This window comes from Malus domestica, chromosome 07 (genome assembly GCF_042453785.1).
Source record: "Malus domestica chromosome 07, GDT2T_hap1".
NCBI lineage: Eukaryota > Viridiplantae > Streptophyta > Magnoliopsida > Rosales > Rosaceae > Malus > Malus domestica.
The window spans coordinates 27,259,193-27,279,130 of NC_091667.1; the positions used below are offsets into that span (position 1 = coordinate 27,259,193).

General features: G+C 36.5%; 3 protein-coding genes across 3 annotated transcripts; 1 reads left to right on the plus strand and 2 right to left on the minus strand.

Moving 5' to 3' along the window:
* Positions 1 to 2,436: 2,436 nt before the first annotated feature.
* On the plus strand, positions 2,437 to 6,823 carry LOC103406382 (protein ALP1-like). Its single transcript, XM_029105876.2, has 3 exons — positions 2,437 to 2,542; positions 2,753 to 2,989; positions 5,602 to 6,823. Exons 2-3 carry the CDS (start codon positions 2,875 to 2,877, stop codon positions 6,645 to 6,647), a joined length of 1,161 nt encoding a protein of 386 aa, XP_028961709.1. The 5' UTR covers positions 2,437 to 2,542; positions 2,753 to 2,874; the 3' UTR covers positions 6,648 to 6,823.
* A 912-nt stretch (positions 6,824 to 7,735) lies between these two features.
* Positions 7,736 to 9,459, minus strand: LOC103406341 (actin-depolymerizing factor 1). The gene is made up of 3 exons (XM_008345338.4): positions 9,233 to 9,459; positions 8,195 to 8,460; positions 7,736 to 8,067 (listed from the first exon to the last, which is right to left on the minus strand). The coding sequence occupies exons 1-3, from the start codon at positions 9,233 to 9,235 to the stop codon at positions 7,917 to 7,919; spliced, it is 420 nt and encodes a 139-aa protein (XP_008343560.1). The 5' UTR covers positions 9,236 to 9,459; the 3' UTR covers positions 7,736 to 7,916.
* Positions 9,460 to 10,297: 838 nt separating this feature from the next.
* LOC103434695 (GDSL esterase/lipase 1-like) lies at positions 10,298 to 15,169 on the minus strand. Its single transcript, XM_008373046.4, has 5 exons — positions 14,890 to 15,169; positions 14,434 to 14,555; positions 13,140 to 13,370; positions 12,599 to 12,854; positions 10,298 to 10,747 (listed from the first exon to the last, which is right to left on the minus strand). Exons 1-5 carry the CDS (start codon positions 15,167 to 15,169, stop codon positions 10,446 to 10,448), a joined length of 1,191 nt encoding a protein of 396 aa, XP_008371268.1. The 3' UTR covers positions 10,298 to 10,445.
* Positions 15,170 to 19,938: the final 4,769 nt, after the last annotated feature.

Consider the following 19,938-nt stretch of genomic DNA (forward strand, 5'->3'; position numbering starts at 1 on the left):
TATGTACAATTGTTTTATTTATGATATAAAATATGTAAATTCTCAATTGGTAGGGTGTTAAAATAGAAGGTTGTATGTAGAAAGAAGCCTCTTGGCAAGGGGATTTTTGCTTCAGTGATTAAGAGTATCCACCTTGAATTCAAGGTTTCGAGATTGATTTTTATTTTAAGTGAGGTATGCACATCACTTTTTATTAAGATATTAAATCAGCCCATTCCCTCAAAAAGAAGTCACTTGCATTGCACATGTAATTTTTGTACAAACCTAATGTCAGGAGACACGTTTTAAAGACTGAAAAATCGAGGCGGGATCTCTTCTAAACTTTTCTTTAAGGTAATAGGTTGAAATTTGTGTTTGAAATTCCTTTTAAAAAAAAAAAACTAATAATTAAGATTTTCCAAACACCAAAATTATCATAGTTGAAAAAAATTAACCTCCTTTTCTACTTCTCTATGCTATTTTGTTGGTGAAAGAAACAGCTTGGCAAAGAATTTTGCTGCCTAGTTGGTCAAGAACATAACCAAGTTCAATTTTCCTTCTTCTAATATCTCAACCGCTTGAACTTCTACAAAAAAAATTTATGCGTTTTAAACAAGGCATGTGCACTACGTGTTACTGAGACATTAAAAGAATAAGAATTCATTTGCATTGCACCAGTAACTTTTTGAATGGACCTAGCATCAGATGACACGTTTTGAAGACGGAAAAACCGAGGTGAACTCCCACTCAAATTTTTCTTTAAGGTAACAAATTGAAATTCGTCTCTATAGTTTTTCTTTTGAAAATCTAATAATTAAGATTTTCCATACCCAAAATTATCATAACTATATTGCAAAATCTTCTTTTAACCTCGTTAATTTTCTTCTTCTTCTTCTTATTTTGTTGGTGAAAGGGGTTGTCACTTAGCTGCTTAAGATCATCATTCTGCACCTGAGGTCCCAACTTCGATTCTCCCTCATCCAATATCGTTTGGTTAACCAAAAAGAAAAGAAATTGTCTGAACCATTACATGAATTTTGATTCATTTTAAGTGAGGCATGCACGCCGCGTGTTATCAAGACATTAAAACCAGTTGATTCCCTTGAAAAGAAGTCACGTGCACTACGCATGTAACTTTTTTGAATTAACCTAGAGTCAAGTGACACGTTTCGTATGCGGAAAAACCGAAGGCGAAATCTCTTTTAGATGTTTGTTTAAGGTAACAAATTGAAATTCGTCATTATAATTTCCTTTTGAAAATATAATAATTAAATATTTTCCATACACCAAAATTTTCATAATTGCAAAAGCTTCTTTCAACCATTTTTTTTCTTCATGTTCTGTTGGTGAAAAGGAAAAGGGTAAATCGTCAAAATGGTCCATCAGATTTGCATAATTCATCACTTTGGTCCCTGAGATTCCAAATCGATAAAAGTGGTCCCTAAGATTGTCCACCATCCATCATTTTGGTCATTCCGTTAAAAACTTCGTTAAGTGTTCCGGAGCTCTTGGCCGGAAGTTTGGGCAATTTTCAAAGCTTCGTAACTCAATCGTTTCTTAACCAAATTCGACCCATAATATATCAAAATGAAGATACGAAAGTGTAGAATAAGATTATACCTATTTCAAAGCCCAATGGTTGCCGGAGATGGCCGGAAAATAGCTTCAAAGTTGACTGGTCCGAGTGAAAACTTGAAAACTCGCCGGAAACTGCGTAAACTTTAAACGTTCATAACTTCTTTAATACTCAACGAAATCAAGTGATTCAAAAATGAAAATCATACTTCTCGACTAGATGAAGAGAATGGTATCTTTTTAGCGGCTAACTCGCCGTGGTTTGGCCGGAAAATGGCTCGAAAGTGGCTAACTCGATACCAAGACAACCACTTTCGAGCCATTTTCCGGTCAAACCATGGCGATTTAGCCATAAAAAAAAAAAAAAAAGAGGTACCATTCTCTTTGTCTCGTCGAAAAGTATGATTTTTGTTTTTGAATCACTTGATTTCGTTGAGTGTTGAAGAAGTTATGAACGTTTAAAGTTTACACAGTTTCCGGCGAGTTTTCAAGTTTTCACTAGGACCAGTCAACTTTGAGGCTATTTTCCGGTAATCGCCAGCAACCATTGGGCTTCGAAATAGTTATAATCTTATTCTACACTTTCCTATCTTCATTTTGATATATTATGGGTCGAATTTGGTTAAGAAACGATTGAATTACGAAATTTTGAAAATTGCCCAAACTTTCGGCCAAGAGCTCCAGGACACTTAACGGAATTTTTAACGGAATGATCAAAATGATGGATGGTGGACAACCTCAGGGACCACTTTTATCGATTTAGAATCTCAGGGACCAAAGTGATGAGTTATGCAAATTTCATGAACCATTTGACGATTTACCCAAAGAAAAAAGATATAATACATAGACACACAGAGAGCGAAAAAAGGAGGGAGTCGGAAGTCTTTCATCTCATGTCCAGAAACGTAAATATATATTCATTGTCTTTGCTGCATTGTATGCTCGCTACCAAACCGCGTCACTTGCAATCTCCAACCTTCTCCTTCACGTATTTTTCTTCAACTTATATATATTCTCACTGCATGCTTTGAAATCCAACAAAATTAAATATAAAAAAAAAAATTAACACCATTAATACCGCAAATATCACATGTATTTATACACAAAGCTACAAACTTTCATCCCTTTAAGCCAAACCATCTTCTCCCATACACAAACATCATGTTCTTTCTGTTCATCATCTCTGTTTCTCTCGCAGGCTTCAAATTTGAGGTTTCTGGCTGATGGGTTTTCTCTGAATTGTGTGGGATTCTTAATTCTTTGATTTTCTTGGCTGACAAACACTTTGGAGTTTGTTGGTGTTGCTTTTGAGTTTTTGAAATGGGACCCATCAGAGGGTCCAGGAAGAAGAAGAAGGTTGACCAGAATGTGGTAGCTGCTTCAGAATTCCAGCCCCTGGAATGTTGGTGGGACGGCTTCTCTCAGAGAATTACTGGTACAAATATTCTTCTGCTGCTGCTTCTGTGTTTTCGCATATCTTTCTACTTTGGTTGTTTTGTTGGTTAATTTGTTTTAATGGGTTGTCTTTAAATATATTCATTTATAATTGGTTTGGATATATAGGTTTGTTGTTTATGAGAGCATTTCTTATGATTTATTTGTATTTTGGATGAAGTATTAGGACTTGGGTTCAATGCAGTTTTCAGAAATTGGACATGTGTGTTGTGACTAGTGATTCATATCTGCAAGTGGATTTCTGGTGGTATATCTTACAGTCTTACAGTTCTTAGCTTCTGTTGATTTGTGTTATCGAGCTTTTGTTTTGTGTACTCGTTGATGTTTCTCACAGCATAGTATTCCTAGTTTGATGATTACTGAGGACATTGTTTTAGGTTTTATGCATTATTCCTTCCATTAAATTTATGGGTCGTACCAAGTGCACAAGGCTCCCGCTTTACGCAGGGTCTGGGAGAGGTGAATGTCGGCTAGCCTTACCCCCATTTATGGAGAGGCTGCTCCCAAGTCTCGAACCCGAGACCTACCGCTCATGGGCGAAGGCACTTGCCATCGCACCAAGTGTGACCTCTTCCTTCCATTAAATTTATGATGCCAATAAATAACTTAGTCAACGATTTCCTTATTTGTAATTCTCGTTGATAGATAAGTTATTGGTCATTTGTTGATTTCTTATTTTAATGCTTCTCTTAGACAATCCTGTTAGTGTTAATGATAGCAGTTTGTTCTAAGCATGTGTTGAATGTTTAAAACAGGCTGCATCTAGTTCTCAGTTACTAGAATGTGGTATTGTATTATGAATGTTCTTCATTTTCTTGTGCATTAAACTCAGTTCCTCATTGTGAGCATACCTGATCTTCAGATTAGATTCAGAATAACCTGCTTGTATCTCGACCGCTCCTTATTTAGTTACAAAACATTTAGTCGTACCCAGTGCATAAGGCTCCCGCTTTACGCAGGGTCTGGGAGAGGTCAATGTCGGGGTCTCTTGGTGTTAGATATTCCAGTGTCGTGCTACTGCCTAAGAACAATACTCGAATATGTTTGGATGGGGGGGGGGTCACTATGATTGGTAAAGTATCTGTACTGATTTCTTGATCCTAAATCTTATTGGAACTTTTGTGGTTAGCATAATAATTCTCTTCAGAGTACATTTTTCCTTTTGGACTGACCTAAACCAGTAAAAAGGTCGTACCCAGTGCACAAGGCTCCCGCTTTACGCAGGGTCTGGGAGAGGTGAATGTCGGCTAGCCTTACCCCCATTTATGGAGAGGCTGCTCCCAAGTCTTGAACCCGAGACCTACCGCTCATGGGCGAAGGCACTTGCCATCGCACCAAGTGCGACCTCTACTGACCTAAACCAGTACTGTAAAAAAATTGAAACAAAGTGAGTGGACTGATCCGAAAAACACTTGTAGGCGTAATGGCTGAGTAAACAATAGCAGACGAAGAACAATCAGGCACCTAGTGTTTTGTTTTGGTTGTGTAGTGGCCTCAGATGACATGATTAGGTTCGCAAATTTCATAGCTTAGTTGAAGAGCATCTTTTCTGATGATATGCTGATAGAAATTGGGCTCCTTAGACTATAGAGGTTAATCTATTAGTTTCAAGTTCTGTCAACTCGTAGTAGCTTTTGATTGTTTTGATTTCTTTGTTAAAAAACTATACAAACCGATGTCCTTAAAAGTGCAGACATCTATGTGCTTTCCTCATGAAATAAAAAATGCAGACTTCTTAATGAAGTCTTTCCAATTTCATAAGAGATAGCTTTCGTGATGAGCATATGTTTCTTCTTTTCTGCTATGTCAACCATTTAGGGGGATCCGTTGTGAGAAGCACTACGGTACCTTGGTCTGATTAGGTGGAAGAGATTAAGTACATAGCCACACAACTAAAGCTTGTTTGCTCACCATAAGATGAGCAACAGTCGTCCAAAATGCTAGCGTCTGTATGCTTATTTGGATAAAGTAGGTAGCCTAAACATTAAAAATGAAACAAAAATAGCTTTGAGAAGAACATGTTATAGGAGTTAAAGGCCATTCCATTAGGCGATAATCACTAAATAAGTTTGGGATCAAGTAAGAAGTAAAAAAAAAACAAGCAAGTCATCTGACTTTGTTTTTTGGTGTCCGTTTAGTGTCTAGTCTACAAGTGTGCACATTTTTGTCATTTATTCATGATTTTTGTGTCTGCAGTCTTTCTCGTTAAGAAACATAGGTCCACCTACTAGTTGTGCAACCGAAAGGCATAAGATTTTGGCGATTTGATTATACCTTACACCTACCACTGAAAGATTAACTTTCCAGCTTTTGTATGTGAAATGTCTTCTATCTTATGATCTAGCTTTTGAAGGAAATATAGTAATTATGACGGCATAGTTCTCTCCAGTGGTTAAGGAGTTCAAATATATTTTCGGCTTTGCTTGCATTTGATGATTATTCAGACTATACTACTTCGCTAACTCTTGCGGTTAAATGAATTCTATCCTATTTGCATAGGTTTTCTGATCTTCTGGTTCTGCCATGGACAATGACATAAAGGTTCTAAAATTCACAATGATAAATGATTGTATTTTGTTTTCTACTTTCTAGGTCAATCGAAATCTAAAGGTGTATTGAAATTTGAATCTTTCTTCAAATTTTCGGGAAAGACATTCAGCTACATCTGTTCACTTGTAAAGGAAGATATGATGGCCAGGTCCTCAACCTTCTGCTACTCGAATGGCAAGCCTGTGTGTCTAAATGACCAAGTTGCTATTGCTCTTAGGAGGCTTAGCTCCGGTGATTCATTATGCAGCATTGGCGAGTGCTTTGGGATGAACCAGTCAACTGTCTCGCACATAACCTGGCGTTTTGTGGAAGTAATGGAAGAAAGAGGGCTGCACCATCTTTCCTGGCCTAAAGAGCAGAGTGAAATAGAGGAGGTAAAGTCCAAGTTTGAGAAAATCCGCGGCCTTCCAAATTGTTGCGGCGCAATTGACATCACGCACATCATGATGACTCTGCCTACAACCGACTCATCAGATGATATCTGGCTCGATGGTGAGAAAAACTGCAGCATGATCTTGCAGGCAATCGTTGATCCAGACATGAGGTTTCGTAACATAATTACAGGATGGCCAGGAAGTATGAGCGATGACATTGTCCTCCGAAGCTCAGGTTTTTTCAAGATGTCTGAAGAAGGAGATTGTTTAAATGGGGAGAAGTTGGTGCTCTCAGAAGGAACAGAAGTGAGAGAATACATAGTAGGAGATTCGGGTTTTCCTCTCTTGCCATGGCTTCTCACTCCTTACAAGGGAAGAGGGCTGTGGGAGCATGAGTCTGAGTTCAACAAGCGGATTTCTGCAACACAGATGGTGGCGCAAAGGGCGTTGGTGAGGCTGAAAGAGATGTGCAAGATAATTCAAGGCGTAATGTGGAAGCCGGATAAGAACAAGCTGCCGAGGATTATTCTTGTTTGCTGTATACTGCATAATATAGTGATTGATATGGAGGATGAGGTGCAAGATGAAATGCCATCGTCCCGCCATCATGAACCTGGTTACCTGCAACAAATTTGTGAATCTGCTGCTGACGATACGGCATTTCACCTGAGAGAGAAGCTCTCTCTATACTTTGCTGGAAAATTGTCTCGATGAGAAGACCCTTATGTGCATCATGGATGGTGGTTTCATTGGTTTGTACATTGACGAAATGTTCGATCTTTGCTAGTTGAAATTGGAGAGTTTAGAATGTTTGAGGATGCTTTCTTCTATTGAAACTATAGTCTTAAGTCTTAACATAGTTTTAATTGAAAATTTTGACTGCATCTAAATATGGTTCTTTAGCATTATCTATATTTAATTGACCGAAGAATATGAATTTCCTTTGGTGCTTAGTCCATATCTGGTTTGAGAACTTTTTTTAGCGCGACTGTCACTATCACATTTGTGTTATTAATCTGTGTTATAATATGTGCGGACAAACAAGATTGACATGTCACGAACTTAAGCTATAATATTAATAAAGTTTATTCATTTATAACATGGTGGACAAATAATATTATGCAAGCTTCTCGGTTACGTGGTTCAAGGCCTAATGGAAATGAAACATCCCGGGACACTGCCATGGTTCAAGGCCTAATGGAATTGAAACACCCCTGGACAATGCCGTTTTGATCGTTCAGCTTTTTAGTTCGGAATTACACCAAACATATGACAATGTTAGTCCAGCTTCTTAGTTGGGCTATACACCAAACACAGTACAATGTTCTGCTTAGACCATGCCATTCTTGACATGGCATTACAGCAAACACAGAACAATGTCCTTCCGACTTACACCAAGCCAACACAATCTAACATTATTCCCGCAAGTAGTCCAGTCCAAGACAGTACATGCCCTAATGGAGGTTAATGGTCCTCGTTAGGTTTAAAATTAACGAGTTTGAAACACTTTTGGGAGAGAAACTTAAGTTAAAGTGTCACATGCTAGTCCGGCAAGTCACTGAGAAGTTATCACAAGTTGAGCTAACCCACCCACTTTCCCCCACTTTTGGCTTTAGTCAGCATTATGTTGACTCTTTCTTAGACACAATTAAAGACATTTCAAAGTGTTGGCCAGGGCTTCCACACAATGTGTAAAGTATCTTCCCACCCACCCCACCCCCCCCCCCCCCCCCACCCCCACACAAAAAAAAACAATATGTAAAGTGTTTGGCAACAAAAAGAGGAAAAAAAGAACAGCAAGATGCAAGCAGGACAAGAAGTGATATCCATCCACAAGAGGTACCAATAATCCACCAATTACAAGTCGAGTCATCGACGAAGTACAATACTAAACCAAATTGACGATCATAGGGCTATAAACATGTCGCCGGAAAAACCAGATCGTATAGACGACCCCCCTGTTGGACAGCTGATGCCTTACATTCAATTAGCGCGGCTTCTAATAACATCGAGACCCACTTCGGTCGGATCAGTAGCTTGCAACTCTACCTGAATTCCGTCCAACTCTCTCTTAAACCTGTCCTTCGAACTCGCATAAATCATCTTGCTTCTCACCTTCGCTGTATCAGGGGACCTTCAGGCATAAATCTTAAATGAGTGCAACAGCCAAGGAACATTAAAATGATATTTACATCTGGAATATAATCGATGAGGTCTAAAAAGCCTAGAATTCTGAACTCTTTTAAGTATTTAGTATTTACCAAGCGACGAAAACAATCCGGCTCTTCTGGCAGTTCTCCTCTGTCACGTAATCAAAGTCATAAACAGCGTATCGACACTCGTTAGCAGGGAGGCTTGCAGAGAAATCCTCGTAGCTGTCAGTTGGCTCACCAAGCTTTTCCACAATAACCCCATTTTGCTTCTCCTCAATCTTGTAAACTATGAACCGGTAAGTTCTTCTTGCCTTCAATTCCAGAAACTTTAGCTTGCATTCGTCATGCACAGCCATCCCGGATGCTGCATTTGCCTACAAAGATTCAATGGATACCAAAATGCATCAAATACCCACCAAGCATCGGCAGCAATTTCCAAAAGTTTCACCAAGCGTAACCATTTTGTATCCATCCCTCGAATTTACAGACCAATCGAAAACACACAGCAATACAACATCCCAAACATCCGAAAACAAAACACGCATTGCTAATACCAAACTAATCAACAAATCAAGCAATTTATAAATCACTGGCATTTTGTATCCATTTTGTTAGTGGTAACGGTGGTCCTCGAATTTAACCACCGTTACCACTAACAAAAGGGAAAATGTGGAACAAAATGCTAAATAAAGTCTTACATTTCTAAACTATTTTTAGCCACTACGTTAATCATATTTAAAATTAATCACATCCCAGTTCAAGGCCAAACGTAAAATTCAGGCTCAAATACCATCATATTTAGCGTCCAAAAATTCATACTTTTGTGATTGCAAAACAGAAAGTCCAAATACACAACATGCACTTATTGCAAAAATATAAAATCCAAATTAAAATGCACCAGCAACTGTAGAAACTCATCGAATCAATCGTGATCGGGTAATCAAAAGGGATGCGATTCGACCATCAACTTCTAATTACCCGCCAATTTCACGAATTTCTCACAGTCAAGCAAAAAAAATCAAATTCAAAAATATCGAACACCAAGATTTCACAGATTATACTACAGAGGATCATGAAAATAACTGAAATTATGATACAAGCAAGTGAAGCCCTAGAGAGAGAGAGCGAAGTATATGAAACGCTCACCATTTTCCCGAGAAAATATAGAGCTCCGAGAGGAGAGAGAGAGAGAGAGAGAGAGAGAGAGATGGATAGGCTCAGCGGTGGACGCGGAGGGCAGCGGGCAGCGTTGCTTATATCACCGTCACGGCAGAGAGAAATCGGGCGGTGATCCAACCATATTTGCACACGTGCTCTAAGTTGCGGAAGGGGAGAGATGGCATGTGATTTACGTAAACTAAAAAGGGGAGAGATCTTCTCCTATTGGATCTCTACATCTTAACCGTTCATTATATGTTAAGCTGTCAGTTTTCGTCAAGTACCAATTATGTTTCATTTTAAATAAAAAATATCAAATTATTTTTAACCGTATTATGTATGATGCATGGATAAAATGTATAGATCTTTAAAATTCTTGTAATTTGGATGGGATGCAAATCCAAGTAAAAGGGACACATAACATTTGGTTTTGCTTTCATAGGCTTGGCCCAAAAGATAGTTATTGGTCCAAGACTCCATGCAATTTTGGAAAAGTACCTTTTGTTCACGGACAGTATTTGTGTTTTTTTATTTATATTTATGTCGTATTTGTATCAACATATAAACAGTTTTATTTTTCCGCATCACTTTAAAGTAGTGGTAATGCATACCATTCTCCATATTATTAATGGATGAGGTTAAAGTTTGAAATTTGTATTTTTGCACGACACATATTTTGAAATTTAAACTAACTTAATATTAATAAATTGGATAGTAATGAGCAAAATTATTCTCATTACAAATGCAGAAAGATATAAAATAATGTAATAATACATAACTTATTATGAGATAAAAAGGAGGTTATTTTGTAAAGTTCGACACACGCATCTCTAATATTAGAAAGTCAGCAATCAATTTTGGTGTCTTAAGACTTCACCAAACAAATTTAGACAAAAACACCCTTGAAACAAACAAAAAAATCTACTACTAACTGAAAATAATGCAATCAAAATAGCAAGGATACTTTTGTAAAAAAAAATAGAAACAAAACAGAATTAAAAAAATCTCTAATCTCTAATATAGAAAGCTAGCAATTAATTTTGGTGTCTTAAGGCTTCACAAACCAATTTCTCGTATATATGAAGCAGCTCATAGAAAATACATTACAAATTATGACCATTACAAGCACAACTGACTTGTAATAAAATCCCTTTACGAGCAGAAGTACTTCTTATAAAAATAATTTCAAACAATTAATAAATTAAAATTCAGAATGTATCGCTTCATCAACGAATATTTCGGTTGAACTATCTTTACTTAAATCTTGATTGGATTCAAATAGCGCTTTCAAATTGTAAGGCGCAGTGAAATCGGGAGTTCCACTCCAAAAGAGTTTGGCTGACTGCTCGTAGGCCATCTCAGTTGGATGAGCAGAGTCAAAGAAGAGATGGTCACTAACATTGTCACACAAATCGTACTCTTTGACACCTCTCCTTCCTCCACAACTATAAACTCCTCGATATGGACCACTGCCGCAACATGCCACCTTCCCTTCCTTGAAACCTTTGCCAACAATATCAAAAAAAAAAAAAAGGAAAACTAATGAAAAGGGTTTGAAAACTTTGAGTTTTAATGATAAGGACAAAATAAAGGGTAAAGTGAATAGTACCAGGATTGATTTTTTAGTGTAAAAATGTGGTTTTTCGTTAAAGTAAACAGTACCGGGTGCTTTTCGTTAAAGTTCAAAAAAAAAAAGGAAGTGATTATTCATTTCCGAGTTCTAATTGAATAATGTAGAAAATTATAGAAATAATTACATTCTAATTAGTAAATAAGTTGCTTTTTCATGAAAGTTTCATCTTAAGATTGATTTTTTTAGGTAGACGACGAAGTTAATTTCAATCCAGCTTGAGATTATTTTACTCCAGTTTGAGAATATGGATGGTTTCGATCAATTAACGGGCTCAAAACCATCCATATTCTTAACAACAATGTACTGTATAAGAGAAAATTTTTGCCACTTATACTACTACTAGTAATATTCCTCTTCACTTGTCAGTGAGAGGTATATGTTCATTTCTGGCCAAAGACGAATTTGAATCACATTATTGCTAACATATTGTGAGGCTTAGCCCACCCCCACCCCTTAGACCATCTCCAACCCTTGGGTTAAAACCTAAAATTTTTAACCCAGAAAATTTAGATTTTATCCCAAAAATAGTTTTTCTCCTCCAACCCTTCTGGGTTAAATTTTTAGCCCACGATTATTAAAGAATGAATTTAAGATAATTTTTTTCTTAAAGTAACATTTAAAAAAAAAATTATGTAGATTATCCTAATTTAATTTTATGAACATTTTAACCTAAAAATATTTAGATTCCTTTAAATATTGAAAAATCACTAAACCGACACCACAAAACTAATGGAAAACTATGAAATAATATGAAACCCATAAAATAAAAATTTTAATTACTTTAGCCGTTAGATTTAAATTTGGACCATTAGATCTTTTTTTTACCGTTGGATTTGATCATTCAGACCTTAGCCGTTGGATTCAATGAATTTATAAATAAATAAAAAAACACATATATGGTGGGCAAGCCCCACTAAGACCATCTACAACCCTTAGCCTAAAACCTAAAAATTTTAGCCTAGAAAATTTAGGTTTTAACCCATAAACAGCTTTTATACTTTAACTCTTCTAGCCTAAAATTTTAGCCCCATATTATTAAAGAATGAATTTAGGCTAATTTTTTTTTTCTTAAAGTAACTTTTTTAAAAGAAAAAAATTATGTAGACTATCCTAATTTAATTTTATGAACATTTTAACCTAAAAATATTTAAATTATGACAAATACTGAAAATTTACTAACCGATACCATGAAACTCGTTAAACACTATGAAAAAATATGAAACAAATAAAAGATTTTTTTTAATTACTTTAGATATTAGATTTAAATTTGGACCATTAAATTTTTTTTTTACCGTTGAATTTCATCAAATTAGATCTTAATCGTTAGATTCAATGAATTTATAAATATAAAACTTATAAAATATACATATATGGCTAGCCAGCCAGCCCCACTAAACCTGGGCTAAATTTGGCTTTGTTTTAGGTTTTAGGTCCAATTTTAAGTTTGGGTTGGGGTTGGATTTTTTTTTTGGGGGGGGGGGAGGGAATAGAAGGGGAAAAATAGGTTATAGGCCAGAGTTGGAGATGGTCTAAATTATGGAGAATTCTGGGCTAAATTTGCCCCAAGGGTTGAAGCAAGTTGGGGTATGTTTAGAACCTAAAATTTAAGCTTTACTCCAAGAGTTAAAGTAGATCTTAGTGTAGAGAATATTGTTTGATAAAAAAAATTATTTTTAATTAGAACAAATAACAACAGGGGATTAAGAAAGTCGAAAACATACCATATTCAGAAGGGTGATCTATTCTTTGTGTAATAAACTTGTGAAAATCGGTAAGTGAGTATCTGAATCCCTTGAGTTCACTCTCTAGCTTTTCCAAGTGTTTATAAAATGCTTTATTGTGTAGTTCCACGTATGTTGCAAGTTCTTCATGGCAGCCATTATTTGGTCCAGCTCCAAGTGCTCTTCCGTACGGAATACAAGCAAGAGGGTAAAGGTTCATAAACCCAAAATTTCTTCCTCCTTCGTTATATATCTCCTACCACATCGAAATTTACATTTATTAGTACTATATATGCATATATATAAATATATGTGTGTGTGGTGTATAAAAGACCTCCTTTTTAAGGGGAATCATGCTACATTATAGCAAAAATAAGATACGTTATCACCCATTTAAAGTATAGGTTTTGAGTGACATATGAACAATGTTCAAGAGATATACTATACCGCTTTTATTGTAGTGCATTGGAATGCCCTACGAAGCTCTTATTATATGGATAATGCAACTTTTTTTGGGGAGTGGTAAGAATAATTAATGTACTTTAATCACTGAAGTTATGTTGCCGATCACCAGGCCAACAAATTCCTCACGGGAGTAGGATCTCAGCATGCTGGAATCTGTATCGAATGGGAAAAGGTAATCGTTGCTTCCGATGTTGGACAAGTAGACAGCTCGGGTCAGTAGAGATTTGGCTTCTTCATCCCCTAGTTTCTGCCTCAACGACTTCCCAACGTTCTTGAAATATGATAGTTGACAATGAAGATCTCTCCCCTGAAATACGATATTTGCAGTAAATAACTATCCAATTCAAATAGTGATGCAACTTGGATAGAAATATCAGATTTTGACTAATTCTGAGACGAGTAATTCTCCAAAATCTAAAAAAATTGGATAGAAATTGAAATGTATTTCATATTCTGAATTCGGTCCGAAATTTCAAAATTTGCAAAACTCTGTTACATGCACTTAACTATGTTCTTATTGATCGACCAAAAAAAACTATGTTCTTATTGACTTTGGATTTGTAATGCAGTGTACTCAAATATGTAACTATATTTTTTCAACAACTCCCTTGATTATAATATTACATACAAAAAAATGAGAATTTGATAACTGTAAAATTTTATATATGTAGAGAGCATAGACATGACATATTTTTTATGGAAAACTAATGAAAATGACTTGAAAACTTTGAGACAAAATAAAGGGTAAAGTGAATAGTACCAGGATTGACTTTTTAGTGTAAAAATGTGGTTTTTCGTTAAAGTAAACAGTACCGGGAGTTTTTCGTTAAAGTTCCTATTTTTTTATCCTGGTGTAGATGAATCATACAACTCCCATAATTTTGAAATCCCAAAATAACTCGATTCGGAAGGTACCGAATTCTGCATGAGTTTATGAATTCCGAAACTAAAAATGATATGCAATTTCGAAAATTTTTGGTGTATTTTTTATCCAATCCAACCAAAAATCAGGCCCACACATATTTAATGTACTCTTGCAATTTAGTAACTGAAAAATGTCTTTTGATCCAAAAAAAAAAAAAAAAAGAGTTTTAACGAAAAATTCGTGGTACTGTTCACTTTAACGAAAAACCATATTTTTTACACTAAAAAGTCAAACCTGATACTATTCACTTTACCATTTATTTTGTCCTTATCGTTAAAACTCAAAGTTTTCAAACCATTTTCATTAGTTTTAAAAAAAAAAAACATATATCATGAATTAACTAAGTCGTTCGTTACGACTCTAAATAAAGATGCATCAAAGTTCGTGGAGAATCTTTGACCAAAGGAACAATTCGGAAGTTCATACACAATCACAAATCACATACCAAGCCTTGGCGAGTTTCAATCAAAGCACCAGCTCCTGCAGATGCAAAGTTGACACCGTACTTAAATTCCTCGTTGCCTGGCTCTAAGTACGGTGGAATCGATGGCAACTTTGCATACTCAGCTGCAAGTTGCAACACATAAAAAACAATTATTGACATTCAGTTAAGTTATCCATATCCAATAGCAATTCCCATTTCAGATATTTTTATGGAAACGTTCTTCTTGTCTCCAGACGATCAAGGAATGTATGGTCATAAAAATAGGTGACCATAAATTCTTGCTCGGTTAGTGACTAAGAGAACGAGAATATATTTATAAAATAAAATTAGATTCATATGATATATACTTGTGATCTTCTACATCTTACCAATAAAATCCTCCATGGCAACTTTGAATACTCAAATAAAATAAAATTAGATTCATATGATATATACTTGTGATCTTCTGCATCTTACCAATAAAATCTGGAATTATACGACCATCAGAAATTCTACCGGTAGGATGGCCCTTTTTGTAGGTTTCACCATATGGCCAGTAGTTTCCCTGAAAAACAGTGCTGAAGTAGTTGTTGTTTCCAGCATCAAATATGGAATCCCCGAATACGAAAAGGGGTACTGCAGGTGTATGCTTATTTGGAAGGCCGCATTCGCCATGGCTAGCTTGGGTTGTGATATCCAGAAGGCTTGTAAACAAGGCAAATGCAGAGATTTGAATATACAAGCTTGAACTGGCCATCTTTCTCTCTCTGTTTGATGCGTCTTCATTCTTCACGTTATATAAATAGATCGGGATCAAAAATATAATAAAATAATATATAGATAAATAGATCGGGATCAAAAGTATAATAAAATAATAGATAGATAGATAGATAGATAGATATATAGATAGATAGATAGATAGATATGTGTGTCTGTGTATATTTATATGTATGTCAGAGTTAGGATCGGGAAGTATTCCGAATTTGTTAGCCTGATTATTTGATTAACCATGAATATGTAAATATAATATGCACTTGCGTGTTTTTAAGAAGTATTTTGAATTTGTTAGAGTTGCATTTTATGTCAATGATATAATTTTCATTAAAACTCTGAAGGAGCATGAGAAAATTGTCTCTTGTACCTGAAGTTGAAATTTGAGATGAAGATCTTGGAAAAACTCGTGCGTATGTTGATCAGAAGTTGAAGCATTGTTTTGACAGTATTTTAGTCCACCTGTCGAACTACACCAAAAAATGTTGCTTATATCCATGATCATCCATACGTTAGATGCAAATGAGACCCTTGAGAGGTTTTGGAACCTAGAGTTCCATATCTAAGTTCAATTAGCGCTTTATTGTGCTTAGCTTATTGCACAAGGCATGACATCTCCTTTGTTGTTGATTTGTTGACAAGTGCAAAATTAGGCTTACACACTGCCACTGAATTGGCATAAAAGATGTTTTTCCGCTATCCTGAAGGAAATACGGTTTCGAGCTTATCCCTATGCATTCTGAACAGATTCAACCCCTTGATCTTTGGAATGATGTTTGGCTTGTTTGTTATGTTTACATAGGTTCCTTATCAAACTACCACAAAGCATGTTCCTAAATGGTTATGTCTTTTCCTTTAGGGAGTACCACAATATCTTGGAGGTCAACCTAATAGACCTTAATTGCAACGTCTTTGAATCATGCCAAGCTTACACCATACTTGAGAGTTATGGTAGAAAGCTCTTGTTGAGCACATTCAAGGCATATGTGGATTTTCATCCCTCGTTGAGTCTTAATAACAATCCATGAAGATTATGCCGCTTATATTGACCAAGCTATCCAATATGCCAACACCAAGAGTATTACACCACCAAAGTTTTTCTTTATTAGCAGAGCATTAGAAGATTGAAGTCAAGCATATCTGATCCCAAGACAACCTTGTTGATCTTTACAAGAAGTCGATGTCGACGTATACCTGCCAGAAGCTTTCCAAGGTATTGGATTGCATAACGAAACGAGGTTTTGATGAGGCACCCACATCGGATTGGTCATACCTTGTGTGTGTTTTTCTACTACTTGATGTATACTGAAGATGTCAAGTATCGACATTGCACTAACTCACCATTTGTCTCTTTAGACTAGAGGTTTGTCCAACCGTGTTTACCTCAACCAGATTTTGGTGAGACTATCACCTTGTATGTATCCTTACTTTGAGACTCATGTATACGTCAGCCAGATTTTGGTGTGTTTACATCAACTAGTTTTTCTACTACTATCTTTTAATGATGAAAACATGATGCAAATACTTTTTAAGTTCTACACACTCAAGGGAGAGTGCGGTAACTAGTGTGATTGTTTAGACTTAAAATAGGAATTCTACAGGATCTAGAAGATTCTTTCTAAGGGTGGGCACGGGCCGGGCTGGGCACAAATTTGGAGGGACCGGACCAGACCTGCTTAAAAAGAAAACGGGACGGGCCGGGCCGGGCATTGCAAATATGATAACTGGAACCGGACCTAATCCGACCCATTTGAAACGGGTCCTCTGTTTTTTTTTTCCCCACTCAAACCCTTTGTTGCCAGCGCTGCAGTCTGATTCCCTTGCTTGTCGACTTTTGAGTAAGATGACGACGGCAGCGGCGACGATGATGATGGATGATCGGACCACGATGATGGGGACGACGCTGAGTTTTAAACCGGCAGAGACACCACACAACACCTGCTCGCCATTCAATCCACCATCATAGAAAACCCCTAAATTAGAACCCTAGGCCCTAAAACAACACAACAAATGACATGCCCCAACCTCGAAATCACAACACATCAAGAATAACCCATAAAATCTTAGATAGAAAAGAGGTAGCCTTACCTGAATTCTAAGTAGAGCTTAAAGCTCTCAGACTCCATGGAAGAACACCTCACAGTGCTCCAATAGTGCATGCAAAACCACCATATAATTCCTTGTGTCCCATAAGTCTTGAAAGTAGAAGTTTGGGGGTTTGATTTGGACAAAAATGGCATGGGTGATGGTGGTCTCCTTCTCGAAGCTTAGAGAGAGAGTTCGAATGTTACAGAGAGAAAATGAGGCTGCTTACAGACATGAGGGAAAAAAGGTGTGGGTCACTAGTGAGGGAAAGTTGCAAACAAGAGGGAAAAATGGTGTGGGTCACGGGTGAGGGAAAGTAACTTGACTTTGGGCCGAGTGAACAAACTACTAATAGTGAGAATAGGGAGAAACGGACCCAGCCGGGGCCCCGTTTTCTCAGGCTTTTGCACCCGCCCTGCCCCGATAATTTTGTGAACCCGCCCCGGCCCGCCTTGTTTTGTCTTTATAAATTTAAGACCTGCCCCGTACCTACCCCGAACTGCATAGAACCGGCTCACCCCGCGGGCCTAGGGCCCGTTTGCCCACCCCTAATTCTTTCCATATACAACTTGTATTACTTATAGGGCAAGTAAAACCCATCATAATTAGTATAAATACAAGCACTAAACATGCCACTTAGTACTACGGTCTAGTGGTATTACTTTTCACATGTAAGTGAAAGGTCTTAGCTTTTATTCTCGCCAAAGACGGATTTGAATCATATTATTGCTAGCACATTGTGAAACTTTAGCCCACTCCCGCACCCCCTTAGTATAGATAATATCCTTTGTTAAAAAAAAAACAAAATAAAAAAAAAAAACAAAACAAAACACTAAACATGAAGAATTATATACATAAAAGGGTAATGCTAGGAAGACCAAATTTTTAATCAAAATTTTGTAAATCAAATGATATGGTTATTGATGATTGAATTATTATTTAAGTATTGATTAATGTGCTTATTTTTTTTATTAGAGACACATCATTTAATTTGTAAATTACATCATTTAATTTGTAAATTTATTTTAAAAATTAATCTACCTAGCATTACCCTAAATAAAATTCCTCAACCCCTTCTCTCTTTTTCTTCTCTTTTATGGACCCTCTTTCTCTGCTCTCTCTCGTTTTACAACAATCACTTTTACCGTTGTTTCATGATTCAATTATAAAAGTGGTTGCATTATTATTAGACTTTTGTCCTCGTATGGCACAACATGAAACATGTAAAGCCATATGGTATCAGGTATCGAACCATATGGTAGCACACCACAATAATTTTAAGGCGTGTTTATGAACCCGTAATCGGAATAAGAATAAGATATTCGATTTCGATTACAAATTATACCTGTGTTTACTAAAATTGGAAGGAATCAAAAGTGCGTGGGACCCACTCAAAAAATGGAATTCAATTCTTGGGATTGGAGGAAATTGGACTCCCTTTATGGATGTGGTAATTGAATTATGAGAAGGTGAGGGAATCGGGAATGCATTTGCTCTTCCTATTATGCCCTGTTATCAATCTGCCGTTTAACCCAACAAATTAATCTCACGAGCTTGAATTTCGGTTTCGGTTGGGTGAGGGAATCGGAAAGCCGATACATTCAGGAAATCTGTTGTTCGCATACGAGATCTCGTCCCCGAACACCGGATCGTTGTCGTTCAGGAGGTAATGGATCATCCGCTTCGACATCGTCGACACGCACGCACAGACGTAGCTCCGGGACGATGACGTCAACGTTAGTATCTCACGAGCAGCTTCTCGCTTGTCGGCCCATCCTCCTCCGACATCACTTTGACGATCGTAACTCGAGGTCTAGGGCCAAATTGCTCGCGTGTCTGGTCTTAACGGCTCAGTGCTTTCTGTTTTTGGGTTTTTTCTTCTGCAAGGAGGAAGATGAATGTGACTTGGTTGTTTCTTTGGCTTTTAGCCTTTTACACAATTGTGGACATTTAACTTTTTAATTGAACTAAATAACTAAAAATAACTAGTTAAATGTTTTTAAAAATAAATATAGAATAAAATAAAACAAAAAGGGTATTTTAGTAATCATATTTATTATGATTCAACTGAATTAGTAAATAACTTCTATGAATTCAGTTTCATTCCTATTCCGATTCCTAAACATTTAAGTAAACAACTTCAACAAGAATCTGATTATGATTCCTCGTCATTTCAATTCCTCCTCAATTCAATTCATCCTCAATCTAATTCTCATATTTTGATTATTGTTACGTAAACGAGCCATTATTGTAGTCAAGGGGGCGATGCTCGAACTCAGTTCTAGCATCTTCACCCCTTACCCCCTTCGCTACATGGTTTGTAGTTGGTCAGTTGTTGCTTGCCTCAGTGTAGGCTTCCTGTACTATTGTGGCATCTTTGCCTTGGTAATGTTATTCCCAGTTTTCAAAAATAAAAAAAATAAAAAATAAAACATGGAAAGCCATTCAGTATTGAGTAATGTTAAGGAGACTAAATTTGGAGACAAAATTTACAAACTAAATGATATGTCACCAATAGGAATAAACATGTTTATCAACACTTAAGTAATAAACCAATCATCAATTTTCATGTCATTTGATTTTTAAAATTTAGTCTCCAAATTTAGTCTTCATTGCCCCTTCAATATTTAGTTGGAGTCGAACTTTATGATAGCACACCAAAAGCATATA

Excerpts from the sequence above, each read along its gene's own strand:
- LOC103434695 (XM_008373046.4), bottom strand. The coding sequence starts at position 15,169 with ATGGCCAGTTCAAGCTTGTATATTCAAATCTCTGCATTTGCCTTGTTT. Across the intron at positions 14,556-14,889 it reads TATAATTCCAGATTTTATTG|CTGAGTATGCAAAGTTGCCA; the intron begins GTAAGATGCAGA and ends TGCAACTTGCAG. Across the intron at positions 12,855-13,139 it reads ACATAACTTCAGTGATTAAA|GAGATATATAACGAAGGAGG; the intron begins GTACATTAATTA and ends TCGATGTGGTAG.
- LOC103406341 (XM_008345338.4), bottom strand. Across the intron at positions 8,068-8,194 it reads CGGATTGTTTTCGTCGCTTG|GTCCCCTGATACAGCGAAGG; the intron begins GTAAATACTAAA and ends TTATGCCTGAAG.
- LOC103406382 (XM_029105876.2), top strand. The coding sequence starts at position 2,875 with ATGGGACCCATCAGAGGGTCCAGGAAGAAGAAGAAGGTTGACCAGAAT. Across the intron at positions 2,990-5,601 it reads CTTCTCTCAGAGAATTACTG|GTCAATCGAAATCTAAAGGT; the intron begins GTACAAATATTC and ends TCTACTTTCTAG.